At 33.1% G+C, this 13,261-nt stretch overlaps 2 protein-coding genes and 1 long non-coding RNA gene across 3 annotated transcripts; all 3 read left to right on the top strand.

Annotated features, from left to right (window-relative positions):
* The first annotated feature begins 1,689 nt into the window (after window positions 1-1,689).
* Window positions 1,690-4,550, top strand: LOC123704271. Its single transcript, XM_045652581.1, has 6 exons — window positions 1,690-1,718; window positions 2,516-2,610; window positions 3,062-3,148; window positions 3,591-3,738; window positions 4,211-4,253; window positions 4,515-4,550. The coding sequence occupies exons 1-6, from the start codon at window positions 1,714-1,716 to the stop codon at window positions 4,548-4,550; spliced, it is 414 nt and encodes a 137-aa protein (XP_045508537.1). The 5' UTR covers window positions 1,690-1,713.
* Window positions 4,455-8,851, top strand: LOC123704312. Its single transcript, XM_045652635.1, has 11 exons — window positions 4,455-4,542; window positions 4,737-4,806; window positions 5,157-5,217; window positions 5,325-5,358; window positions 5,825-5,900; window positions 6,248-6,303; window positions 6,784-6,850; window positions 6,942-6,994; window positions 7,691-7,757; window positions 8,202-8,257; window positions 8,770-8,851. The coding sequence occupies exons 2-11, from the start codon at window positions 4,739-4,741 to the stop codon at window positions 8,835-8,837; spliced, it is 606 nt and encodes a 201-aa protein (XP_045508591.1). The 5' UTR covers window positions 4,455-4,542; window positions 4,737-4,738; the 3' UTR covers window positions 8,838-8,851.
* Window positions 8,852-10,703: 1,852 nt separating this feature from the next.
* LOC123704314 lies at window positions 10,704-13,009 on the top strand. Its single transcript, XR_006753113.1, has 4 exons — window positions 10,704-10,857; window positions 11,440-11,520; window positions 12,495-12,565; window positions 12,892-13,009. It is a non-coding gene; the product is annotated as an uncharacterized LOC123704314 (long non-coding RNA).
* Window positions 13,010-13,261: the final 252 nt, after the last annotated feature.

The raw sequence follows: 13,261 nt of genomic DNA on the forward strand, positions 1-13,261 counted from the left end.
GCCTATTAAAATGGCTCTACTATAGTTCCAGTTTTTGCCACCGGGTCAGTTAAGTTTGTGGCACTGTACTAATCTATAATTAGGTGCATTTTAGGACAGTGTCAAAATTTCTAATTTAACTTTTTTTAAATTAAACTTAATTTTTGAATTTATATTTTTTTTGGTTTTTGATGGCATTCAAATACTTTATAAATATAAATTTATAAAGAATAGTAAAAATTCGATCACGAGGCGGGACTCGACCCGCATCCTTTCGCGCCATTCCGGGGCGGATGCCTAACCAACTCAGCCACTCGTGACCCGCCTGAGCAATCGAATTTATTCTATTCTTTCAGTTTTATGTGTCTTAAGTGAGTGCTGAGTTGGTTAGGCATCCGCCCCGGAATGGCGCGAAGGATGCGGGTTCGAGTCCCACCTCGTGATCGAATTTTTTCTATTCTTTATAAATTTAAACTTAATTTTTATCAAAACATATCTCTAATTAAAAGAATCAACACAAAATTGACTTTATTATTGTTTATGATAAAGGAATTGCGTTCTTTCTAAATCTTAATTAAATAACATATTAGAATTGTACTGTTTTATACGCATATGCCTATAAAAAGTTCATTTATATACACATGCGTAAATTTTTATTAATTATATTATTCCTTCTTCATTTGTGGTTTTCATTCATATATAGGTAGTTTGTAAAAGAATTTATAGTTGCAAAAAATCATATTTATACATTTTTATATGCATATGCGTACATAAACTTTCAAATTATATACCATATTCATGTATATTTTCATTTAATATTTTTTATTTTGATTTTTTTGCCCGCATATGCGTTTTATTATTATATCTTCTAAGTAACTATGTGAAGAACATATTTTATTATAATTTTTATTTATTTTCTCATGCGCATATGCATAGATATGTGTTAAATTCATGTTTTTTCTTTATTTGTTCTATTTATTTTCAAATTTTTACCTATTTTGTTACATCAACTTTTAGTAGTAAGGATGCGAAGAAAACATAGTTTGTAAAATATATTTTTTAGTGTTAATATTACCTGGATGTATGCAATAAATGATGAAAAGAATTATGGTGTTTTTATTTTAATTGTCCTAACTTTTCTTACCGTGCATGTGTGTGTACGTTCAAGTCAAAAAGTTGAACTGATGATGATAAATTTTAGAATCGAAAGAGATTTTTACCTATCGTTTCGTTGTAAAATCTTGTTTCGTTGTACAAAGAAATTTATCATGATAGATTGTTATTTTATATCACTACATAGTATAAAACACAGGTATAAAACAAAGTCGCTTTCTCTGTCCCTATGTCCCTTTGTACCTATGCTTAAATCTTTAAAACTACGCAACGGATTTTGATACGGTTATTTTTAATAGATAGTGATTCAAGAGGAAGGTTTTAGTATATAATTTATTAGGATTAAGACAAAGCGAGCGAACCAACGGGCGGTAAGCTTAGGAAATTATTTAGTAAAATTAGGAAAAAGATACGCGAAAATATTGGAAAATATTTAGATCTAAAAAGTAGGTTATCATATAAAATCTTCTTGCAAAAACCTATATTTACGTACCTACTTAGTGGCAATGTCATAACTATTTGTCTGCAACTCGACAAAAATATCGATTCAACTAAAACAATGTAAATTTTCTGCAAATAAAAAGAAAATGTTAAAAAATATGTAAAAGAATAAAATTAAAAATGGCGTAAGTAGATAATAATTTTTTATACTTATTTAGATATTTAAAACTAACGGACTCGGAAAACGTAGTTTTGCCGGGAATTCTTCCTTATTATAGAAGAAATAAGATTCTCAAACTTACTGAATGTAAACATTAAAATCGGTCAATCCGTTTTTTACTTACTACTTACAGGTCAGACAGTTTTATGCATCTCTACATAGGTAGGTAGTATACCTAAAACAAAGTCGCTTTCTCTGTCCCTATGTCTCTACGTATGCTTAAATCTTTAAAACTACGCAACAGATGCGGTTTTTTTATTAGATAATGTGATTCAAGAGGAAGGTTTTAGTATATAATTTATTAGATTTTAGACAAAGTGGGCGAAGCCGCAGGCAGGATGCTAGTTCTATACCTATAACTAGCATTAACATAGCTTTACATTTTTCAAAACTATTCCAATAATAATTTTATATCCACTTAGTTATGTAGAAGAAAATTGAATTTCGTTGTTCATTGAGAGGTTCTATTTTGGTATTTGCGTCAGGTATAATTAATATCATAATTCATCATCATCAGCCCATATACGTTCCCACTGCTGGTACACGGGCCTCGTATGAGGGTTCGGCCATCATCCACCACGCTGGCCAAGTGGCGGATGACACAATATGTCGTCGAACTTTTGATTCTTCGACATGTCGGTTTCCTCACTATGTTTTCCTTCACCGTTCGAGCAGTGGTGTTGTTATAATATGCGCAGATAAACTGAAAAATCAATTAATATAATCAATAATTATTATTATTCTATTCAAACTTATCTCCAGTTGCGAGGTTTGTGAACATTGCGATGCTCCCATCAACCCTGGAGACACTGCGATCTGCGAAGGTTTCAGTTACCATAAGGACTGTAGGAAATGCTGTTAGTATACCTAATCTAATCTGTATACATGAACCACCAGTACTTGTATCGCTCTTGTTTTGTAATATAAAATGAATAATATTTCATTCATTCATTCATCACCAAAAGATGTTTGTACGCCCATAACTTCCAAACGACCGCACCAAATAATATTTTTTGTCTGACTATATTTATCGCAAGTCGCAACGCCATCTAGTTTTATTTTTGGAAAATATATATTAGGGAATTTAATATGTACGAAAATCATACCTATAAGTTACTCCCGCAGCTATATACATATTATATTTTTTAACATGCACAAACATAAATATAACACAACATTTACTACGCTATATTTAAAAAATTCGACGCGCAATGAATCCATCAATAAAATTATATCCAGTAAGTAAACATAATAATTATAATATAATTACCTACCTACTTCTTATGTTGTATATTGTATACTTTATAGATGTGTGCAGTGAAACAGACCTACATGACGCCGAAGTGTTTAAAGGAGTTATATTTTGTTCAGGATGCTCTAAGAGGATATTTCAAGGTGAAATCCGTAAAAAAAACTATTCTACTGAGTTTATAAGCATGAAAGTTATATTCCACGTATACTCTTTACTTATCTTTTTATATGAAACTTAGCTTAGTATATTAAAGTCTGTATTGGTAGGTATTAAGTTTATAGTTAGTTGTTTAATGAAAATCGGTGCAGCAGTTTTTGATATTATCGCGAACACACAAACAGACAGACATGTCAGAAGACTTTATTTTATAACAAGTAGACTGTAGTTTTAATCTTAAAACTTCTTTAGGCGCGTTGAGAGTAAAATTCCAAGAATAATTCCAAGAGTAAAATTCGGTTCATGGCAATACCATCACGCCATGGAATATGGCGACGATTTTGGTATCTTTGAAACTTGCTAAAGAAGTTTCACATCTGACACGTGTGCTGGGCACACACGATCTTTTATAATAAACTTTTTTTAAAGGTTGTTCAACAGCAAGGCAGTCAAAGAATAAATCTAGACGCACTCGTAGATCCAAACCTCACAGACGCAGGATTCAACACAATGTGATTGAAATAACAAGACGTAACATTAGTGAGAGTAAAAGCTATTCAGATGTAGATAATTACAGGTATTTATTATAATAATGATACCTAATAAATAAAAATTATGAACGTGTTCTTAAACTCACAGAGGTCATAGGTATTACATCTGTTTCACTGATCGATTTTCTATACGGCAATATGCGAACTTTTTTATAAATAAAATTCAGAAGTTTACCTAGTAATTAATAAGTAAGACGACAAAAATCGCAAAAATAATTAATATTATTCAAAATTTTAATGGATGACAATACTTTTTTAAATTTAACTAAGAGAATATGGAATACGACTTATTTTTTACTAGTGGTCCGCCCCGGCTTCGCCCGTGGTACATATTTCGCAATAAAAGGTAGCCTATGTCCTTTCTCGGGTATCAAAATATCTCCATACCGTTATTGAGTAACAGGCGTGATTGAGTAACAGACAGACAGACAGAGTTACTTTCGCATTTATAATATTAGTATGAATATACTTCCTGACTCGTATTATTTGATATTTCAGCAATGAAATAATACAAGAACGAACAGCGCAGGATGATACAAAAGTAAGTTTTACAGATATAAAATAGTTACTAAAGTTGGTTGAAATTCGACCGACTTAAGTAGGTACTACAAACTCGACTCACTCGTTCCACTGCCCGTACCGAGATGGAACACACACTCGTGAGTCGTGACTCGATACAAAACAGTTAGAACAGTTTTGATTCTGCTCTGCACGTATCGTATCGTAATATAATGCTTCTTTGATCCCTTACATCATAAAAATTTGTAAATTTATTCTAAAAACAATATACATTATTTTTCAGACAATCGGTGCAAAAAAGAAAAGTGTGGGTAAGTAATTTTTATGTTATTATTTCTATACATAGGTAATTACATTAAATTGTAGTTACTTAGTTGTTCTAACTTTTTTTCAATCACTTAACAGCAAAAGTAGCCTCAGACGAAGACACATCTTTTTTTTTGATTGAGTAATTAAAAAATGCTAACTAATGCTAATTAAAAAAATGCCTTAATTACTATTTTAGAAATGGGCACAACCACAGACGTAACACAGCAGTTGTTAAAAGAAATGAACTATCCAATTTTGGATAAAGAGTAAGAATTTAATCAATAATGAGTTTCATAAAGATAGTTATATGGTCCCTAAACTTGTAAACAACATTCATTGAAAGAAACACCTTATTTCGTGGTACCTACTTAGTAGTTTTTGAGTGTGATTGTGAGTCTAGTTAAAGATATTCAATTATTTATTATTTATTTTTGAACCAATCAGAGTAACCAGAGTATAAGAGATTTGATATTCGTTGCATGAAAGATAAAAACATACTTTTACATATGTAATTCGTATAATTAAATAAGCATTTAATTTATTTTATATAGAATTACTTGCACGCAATTATTATACACAATAGTAAAATTAAAGAGTTTGATGTCCTTTCTTTCAGGGAGCCGTCACAACCTTACAAGCCAAGTAAAAAAAATAAAAAATCAAAGACACACTATCGCGTAAGTATTTACAGCATTTCGGCAATTATTTTATGACTTTATTTCACAAAGAAGAAAAAAATAAGTATAATTATGAACATTCTAATAACAATTATTATTTTTCCTAGAATAAAACTGCCTGCAGCGATCTTCGAATTGCGGGTGAGATATATTTTAATGAAATAATTAGCTTTTATAAAATTATAAATATGTACATATTATGTATGTATATAGTCTCATATTAAAACAACATCCTCTAGTGAAAAACTAAGCAAAACTAGGTAATGTAGAACAAGAAAATATTTTAAGTACTTTCCCTTCAGGACCCTTTGAAAATTTCCACCCTTAAAATGTACTCAAACTCAAACATTATTTTATTTAGTCAATTAGACTTCCTCTAGAAGCACTTTTGAATCGTCATTACATATTTTAACATTTACCACCGATTCGGAAAGCAGTATCTACGGAGAATAAACGGCAAGAAACGCCATAGTTGCTCTTAAAAAATCATGTCAATAATAACTATATATTTTTAAAATGTGTTGCCTAGTTTTCTAAAATAACTAAATACATAACTGTTTTTTTTAACCTAATCAATATATATTAATAAAATTTAAATAATATATAGAACTCGGTGCATCTACTGAAATAGCCCATATTGCATTGCGACGGCGGTCAGCTGTGCCGATAATAATCAAATCTGAGTAAGTTTTTAACAAACCAATTAATAATGAATATTATTTGAGGCAATAAGAATTCAATAATAGTATAAAATATACTTATCTATAGGCTATAATAGTATTTTGTTGTTAAATATATCGTACTAACTTTCAACCCGCGGCATCGCCCACGCAGTCAAAGAAAAACCCGCATAGTTCCCGTTCCCGTGGCATTTCCGGGATAAAACCTATCCGTCCTTTCTCGGGAATCAAATATGTCTATACCAAATTTCATGCAAATTGGTTCAGTAGTTAAGGCGTGATTGAGTAACAGACAGACAGAGTTACTTTCGCATTTATAATATAAAGAGTTGCATTTTAAATTATTCCAGAAGTGAAATGAAACCAATCGGATCAAAGAGTATGTCAATGCTTAACCGAGATTCAGGTAATAACTGTGTACCTTTTATTAATTAGTTATAGGTAATTTACTAGCTTACCACCCGCGGCTTAGCCCGCTTTGTCTAAAACCTAATAAATTATATAGGTACTAAAACCTTCCTCTTGAATCACTCTATCTATTAAAAATAAAACGCATCAAAATCCGTTGCGTAGTTTTAAAGATTTAAGCATACAAAGGGACATAGGGACAGAGAAAGCGACTTTGTTTTATACTATGTAGTGATGATGATAATTATTATCATGATTTTAACTTATTATTATTATGGTTATATTTTATGCTCTGAAAGGAAAACAAAAATAGGAAAACACCCGTAGTCCCGATGTAAAAGTATATACATACTTAGGTACGTTGATATTCCTCACATAAATATTCACTGATATATATATATATTATTTACGGTCAAGTAAGAGATCAATCTTTTGTTGCAGCGGCCAACTAACTATAATTATTATTTCTTTTTTGTAGATTCCTGTAATCCCAGTAAGGATGAATGGTCGAATTCAGAGTATAGTTCCAAAGATATGATTAATAGGTATGTAGGTATGAATAAAAAATTAATAAGAAGGTCACCGTTGGTGCACAACAAGCTGATGTTTTTCGTTCTTTATTTTTCTTTCTTTCAGACGCTGGCTGGATAGACGTATTGGGAGCATAATAAAAATGCCCTACAAATGCTGTGAGTATCATCTATACTAATACTACCTAGCAAACCGGGCGAACTCCGCACTAGGCACAAGACACCTTTTCTTTGCTATAAACCTCACGGAGCCCGGGACCTTTCCAACGAATGCAAAACCGTGGAAATCAAGGCGTGCATTCTGGAGTTATAGCGTGAGGAAGGAAAACCCGACTTATTTTTATATAGTAGATTGAAGAGAGCTGAAGAGTTTGTTTGTTTGAACGCGCTAATCTCAGGAACTACTGGTCTGATTTGAAAAATTCTTTCGGTGTTAGATAGCCCATTTACCGAAGTAGGCTATAGGCTATATTATATCATCACGCTAAGATCAACAGGAGCGGAGCAACGCGGGTAAATCCGCGGGGCACAGCCAGTTAAAATATAAAATCAATGCTATTTTTCATTGAAATATATTTCTTAAACACTACTTGAAGCTTACGTAACATCATGATTTTCAAGAACAAGATTTCCATTTAGAACTAGCTGTAAATCAATTATTAAGCTATTGCATAGCTTCTATCGCGGGCCTTGAGCGCGGGGACCGAATCGAGAAATTCCGTAACGAAAAACCTCACGCTCCCCACTCCGACGGGCGGAGGTGTGGCTTGAAGGCATGCTATGCTATAGCTTTACCGCGGCAGTCCCCGAGTGACACACGTATTTTTTTTTAATAAATAACGTACCTATTTACAGTTAAGAAGAACATTCTCGATGTTAGTTCCCGTGTGAGTGTGCGTGTGAGTAGTGGAGGGGATAAGAGGTAAGTCATTCCATATCATCACCAGCTTATATTTTTTCAATGTTGTTTCTCAGACATAATGCAATTTTCAAACTCAAACATTTATTTATTCAATTAGACTTCTTCTAGAAGCACTTTTGAATCGGCATTACATATTTTTAACATTTACCACCGATTCGGAAAGCAGTATCTATGGAGAAGAACCGGCAAGAAACTCCATAGTTGCTCTTTTAGAGCCAGCGCGCACGAGCAACTTGGTCTCCGCAACTATTTTGTCTCTCCCACCCATGGGCTAGTATGAAAGTGCGCGCACGTAGAGACGCAACTCCCCATACAAATTGTTGGGAGAGACAAAATAGTTGCGGAGACAAAGTTTCTCGTGCGCGCTGGCTCTTAAAATATCTTTTAAAGTATTTATCTATTTTAGTTTTATCTTTTTTATGTTGATGTTTTACCTACTTTCAGTTGCTTTTTGAAAATGGTGAAGGCGATGTTCCATGAAGAAATAGCTAACCACCAGAGTGAGTCATTGCCATTTAAGAATAATAGATACTAGCTTTTAAAGAAAAACCCGCATAGTTCCCGTTCCCGTGGGATTTCCGGGATAAAACCTAGCCTATGTCACTCGTGGATAATGTAGCTTTCGAATGGTGAAAGAATTTTTAAAATCGGTCTAGTTGTTTATGAGCCTACTTATTCATTACAATCAAACAAACAAACAAAGTTTTCCTCTTTATAATATTAGTGTAGATAAAATTGAGTGATGATAAAAATTGGTTAATTTAACAACGTGTATAATAAAGAGTTTGTGTGCCGAGCACACGTGTCAGAAGTGAAACTTCTTTGGCATGATTCGAAGATATCTAAATCGTCGCCTCACTCCATGACATGTCGGTATTTCCATGACGTAACCTCTGAATTTTACTCTGAACGCGCCTAAAGAAGTTTCACTTAAAAAAAAACTTGTTAAATTAAAATTGTATCAGCAAAAAAACTATCAAACTATAAAAATGCTATAAAATGTTTTCAACAGGACATGGCTTAAAGAAATTGTTCTCCACAATAAACAGGAAGAATACTCCATACAAGTTGGGTTGGTAAGTATTCGAATTTTTGTATAATATCATCTCTTCACAATTTACCTACCTTGTTTTACTTGTAACAAGAAGTGCCAAGGAAATTAATGCATTCATATTCGGGTGTTGGCTTTCCCTTAAACATATTATTATCTACGAGCTTTTTTGAAGTTATACTTCTTTTGGCGCGATGGAGAAAAATGATGAGAGTGAATTTTTACGATGCGCGCGCACACCGACAGCATGAAGTTAGTTATAGGTGGTATGAAAATTGATAACTATGTTCAAGTTGTATAGTCTAGCATTTTTTTTCCATACGCCAAAGAAGTATAACTTCTAACGCGTGTACATAAGTACACACACTCTTTTTTTTCTCAATTTAAATATGTTTGTATTTTATAATACAGGTTGAGGACCACAAATTATACTACAGAAGAAGAAAGGTAATTTATTGTGATATAATAATAAAAAATTCTAAATCGACTGACCGGTTGGCTTGGTTGGTAGCCCTGCCTTCCAAGCCAGAGGTCGTGGGTTCGATTCCCACCCGGGGCAAATATTTGTGTGATGAACATAGATGTTTGCTCTGTGTCTGGGTGTTGAATATCTATATAAGTATTTATTTAAAAATTTTATATGTATGTTTATCAGCCATCTGGTTTCCATAACACAAGCGAAAGCTTAGTATGGGATCAGATCGTGCCGTGTGTGATAAATTGTCCTGAAAATATTTATTTATTTATATTTAGGGGAAGTACGGACAAAATGACAGGGTGTTTTGTTTTTCAATCATATTTATTTATTTAATGGCATTATAATCAGTCTCAATCGTTTATACTCATCTTAGGTTCATTGACTATCAGTAACACAGTCTATTAATTAAGTAGGATCTATAATAAAATATATAATAACAAAAAATATAACTAATAACAAAAACCATTTTGTCCATATAGTATGGACAAAATGACATATAAGATAAGGACATAATGACATACAAATTTTTAAGAGCAAAGTTCACAAATAAATCCTTTGGCCTTCTTTGGGACACCAGCACATGACGCATGAGCCCAAAGGTAACAAGTTATAAATCGCCGGGCTTAGAATTGGAAAAGAGGTCATTGCAATAAATGCAAGCGCAGTCACTATCGTCGTCATTGGCTTCGCATGAGATTAAATCTTCGCTTCTTGAGCCATCATATTTCGGAGCAGTTCTACGCTGCCTCGATGCTCTCAATTTCTTACCTGATTCTTTTCTCTGAGCGTTTTTAGAAGCAGAAATATTTATTTCATCCTCATTACAAATTTTTCTTTTAACCTGTCTCTTTTTTTCTGCCGGTGGATCCTTTGGTCTATTTTTAGCAATAATTACCACCAATAATCACCTAAAAAATTATAAATAAATCAATACTAGGTACACCCAAAAAATAAATCATCAAAATTATGTTAACAGAAACACTATGGAGAAAATGGCATACTATGTCGTTTTGTCCAATTTGTATGTATGTCATTTTGTCCCAATTCACCGAAAAACAAATAAAAATCATAATTCCATAAAACAACTAATGATTTCAATAAACTTAATCGAAATCACTGGATACTAGCGTAGTTTATCGATTTAAATACAAATAATTACAAATAACAACAAATAACTCACCAGAAAATAGGAAAAAAAGACCTGTAAAATAAACTTTTGAAGGCGAGATACAAGTTTGAACTGGTAACTCCGGCGCAACTGTCAGAATGATGCTCAACGTCTGACAGGATTGTAAATATGGCTGCCGTCACGTGATACAGTCGCAGAGACGTAGCTAAAACCCGCCAATTTTGAAATAAGGGGACTATGTCATTTTGTCCATACATGTCGTTTTGTACGTATTTCCCCTATAAGTTGGGACCACTTAGCAGAAATTCGACCGTCTCACTGTAACTCGACTCACTCGTTCCACTGCCCGTATCACGATGGAACACACTCGTCACCCGTTCTAATTATATTGGTATGTTCTCTACAGGAAAAGACGACTGCGTCCATATAAACCTGTGCCAAGGTAAGTTACTTGAACTAGAAAATGTACTAAATAATCGATAAAAAAATAACAGCATTAAGCTCTTAATTCTGCCAAACATTTCATGTATGTATTTCCACAATAGGTAGGTATGTCGCAGCCAACTAGCCTAGTTTTTTTGGAAATAAATTTTTTACGGACGTAATATTCTGCCATTGAAAATATTCTAACAAATATTGATAGAGACGCTAAATGGTGGCAAATAAAATCTATTTCTAACATTGAGATAATATTACTACGTATGGAGGAGACATCACGAACAAAATCTGTGCGCCAAGCGCGGCGGCGCGGGCGCATTTTTTTGCTCTAACTAAGTTTTAAAAATTATTATCTAGTTAGGTACTTACCGATGAAAAGTTATTCCTTTGCACTTTTCCGTATTATTTGTATTATTTGTGCAATATCGTAACACACACGAAGGCATATTCGATGCGTTTCACTTTAAAACAAATAAAAAATGAGCGTGCAGTTAAGCCATATAGCTTATGGTGAGCGGAACATAAGTGATGTAGGCGGTGTCGTCTCCATATGTATATCTCAATGATTTCTAAATAAATATTACAGATGCAAGCATTTCAAGAATTCACACAGCTACCGGTGCATGCGCGCTCAAGTTATGCGACTAGCTGGTCCTACTAAAAGCGAGTTAGTATTTTTTGAGCATTATCAATTAACATCATCATCATTACTAATATTAACCTCATCAATATTCATTACTAGCTATGCCCCGCGGTTTCGCTCGCATTGCTCCGCAGTCCGCTCTTGTTGCGTTTAGCGTGATGATATATTATAGCCTTCCTCGATAAATGGGCTACTTGACACCGAAAGAATTTTTCAAATCGGACCAGTAGTTCCTGCGATTAGCGCGTTCAAACAAACAAACTCTTCAGCTTTATAATATTAGTAGGTATAGATTAATTTTGAAAGATTTAGTGTAGACGCAAACGGACCACCTTACACATTTTTCAAATGGTTTGTATAGACGCACCGCACACCGGCACACGTGAAGCCGGAGGCGACCGCTCACTACAGAGAAGTGTCCGTCAATAACAAAATATATGAAAGATGTGTCAAGTGACTGTCGCTGGCTGTCTTACGGTGCATACATAAAACGAGGGAATGCTCATTCTAATCCAACTATGTCAAATTATTTTAGTGTAAACAGGCGTAGAGCATTCTTTCGTTGTTCTTAGTGCTTTCGAAAATAGTCTGTGCATGTTCTAATACTGAACAACACTGAATACGAGTTTTCGTTTACTCTAAAAGATCACGATATCTTTCGAACGCTCTTGCCTAGCTCTAGCTCAATGATCGTTTGGTCTAAATGCAACGTTAGAGCGTTGATTTAATGCTCTAAGGCTGGTTGCTGGCTGGTGTTTGCGCCGACCCGTACTGAAAAATGGTAGAGTTTGAGTTTATGTTAGAGGTAGCGCGCAAGACCAACTTTTGTCTCCGCAATTATTTTGTCTCTCCCATCAACTCTATAGGAAGTTGCGTCGCTACGTGCGCGCACTTTCTTACTAGCCCATAGAGTTGATGGGAGGGACAAAATAGTTGCGGAGACAAAAGTTGCTCTTTCGCACTAGCTCTTAAACTACATTTAATATTTGTTTCTATAGGTTAGCAGTTTATCATACGAGGATAAAGAAAGTTTTCACAAAAAATGTCATGAAACGCGTCGTTAGTTACAGTAAGTAAAAACCACATATCTAAATAGTTAGGGCAATACAAAATAATTATTGGAAATTTCTTGATAAAAAATTACTTAATATTTAATGTGTGTATTTGATATTCGTGAAATAATATACTTTGTTTGATGCTCTTACATGCAAATATCCTAAACCGAACTAGATAAAAAAAAATTGAAAGGTATGGAATTTCTAATTTGTTATTTTTATATCAATGCCAAGATAATGATAGTTTTACATAAGTATTTTGACTTTATTATAGTATACCATACGCTTTTCTTAATTTTTTAGGGATTTTAATTCTTTAAAAAATTGTTTTTTTTTTCAGATCGGCATTATGAAGCAATGCTAAACATGCAAGCTGGGACATACAAGAAACCTCAACCGAAGTTGTATATTCGATAAATTGTAATAAAAAGTGTAAAATAAAATGTCTTTTATTTCTTCATTTCCTTTTAGGTAAAGAAATAAGTTTTACACATATAAAATTTTTTATTAGTAAAACTGTCACATAAAAAACAATTTTTGTTATAAAATACACTTACTAAGTATTAATTATTTTTAAGTAACTTTGTAAGTATGTTAGTAAATTATTTTTAAGTAACTTAAGTTAATAAAAATTGAGAAGTAAAAATTTATAAAATCATCTCGTTAATATTAAGTAGGTTTAGTATTTGCTATTATTTGTGCTGTACCTG

Source organism: Colias croceus, chromosome 29 (genome assembly GCF_905220415.1).
Source record: "Colias croceus chromosome 29, ilColCroc2.1".
Lineage (NCBI taxonomy): Eukaryota > Metazoa > Arthropoda > Insecta > Lepidoptera > Pieridae > Colias > Colias croceus.

Coding starts and splice junctions, on each gene's coding strand:
- LOC123704271 (XM_045652581.1), top strand. Junction 3,149..3,590: donor CTCTAAGAGGATATTTCAAG/GTGAAATCCGTA, acceptor CTTTTTTTAAAG/GTTGTTCAACAGCAAGGCAG. Junction 3,739..4,210: donor TCAGATGTAGATAATTACAG/GTATTTATTATA, acceptor TTGATATTTCAG/CAATGAAATAATACAAGAAC.
- LOC123704312 (XM_045652635.1), top strand. CDS start 4,739: ATGGGCACAACCACAGACGTAACACAGCAGTTGTTAAAAGAAATGAAC. Junction 6,851..6,941: donor TCCAAAGATATGATTAATAG/GTATGTAGGTAT, acceptor TCTTTCTTTCAG/ACGCTGGCTGGATAGACGTA. Junction 8,258..8,769: donor AGAAATAGCTAACCACCAGA/GTGAGTCATTGC, acceptor TGTTTTCAACAG/GACATGGCTTAAAGAAATTG.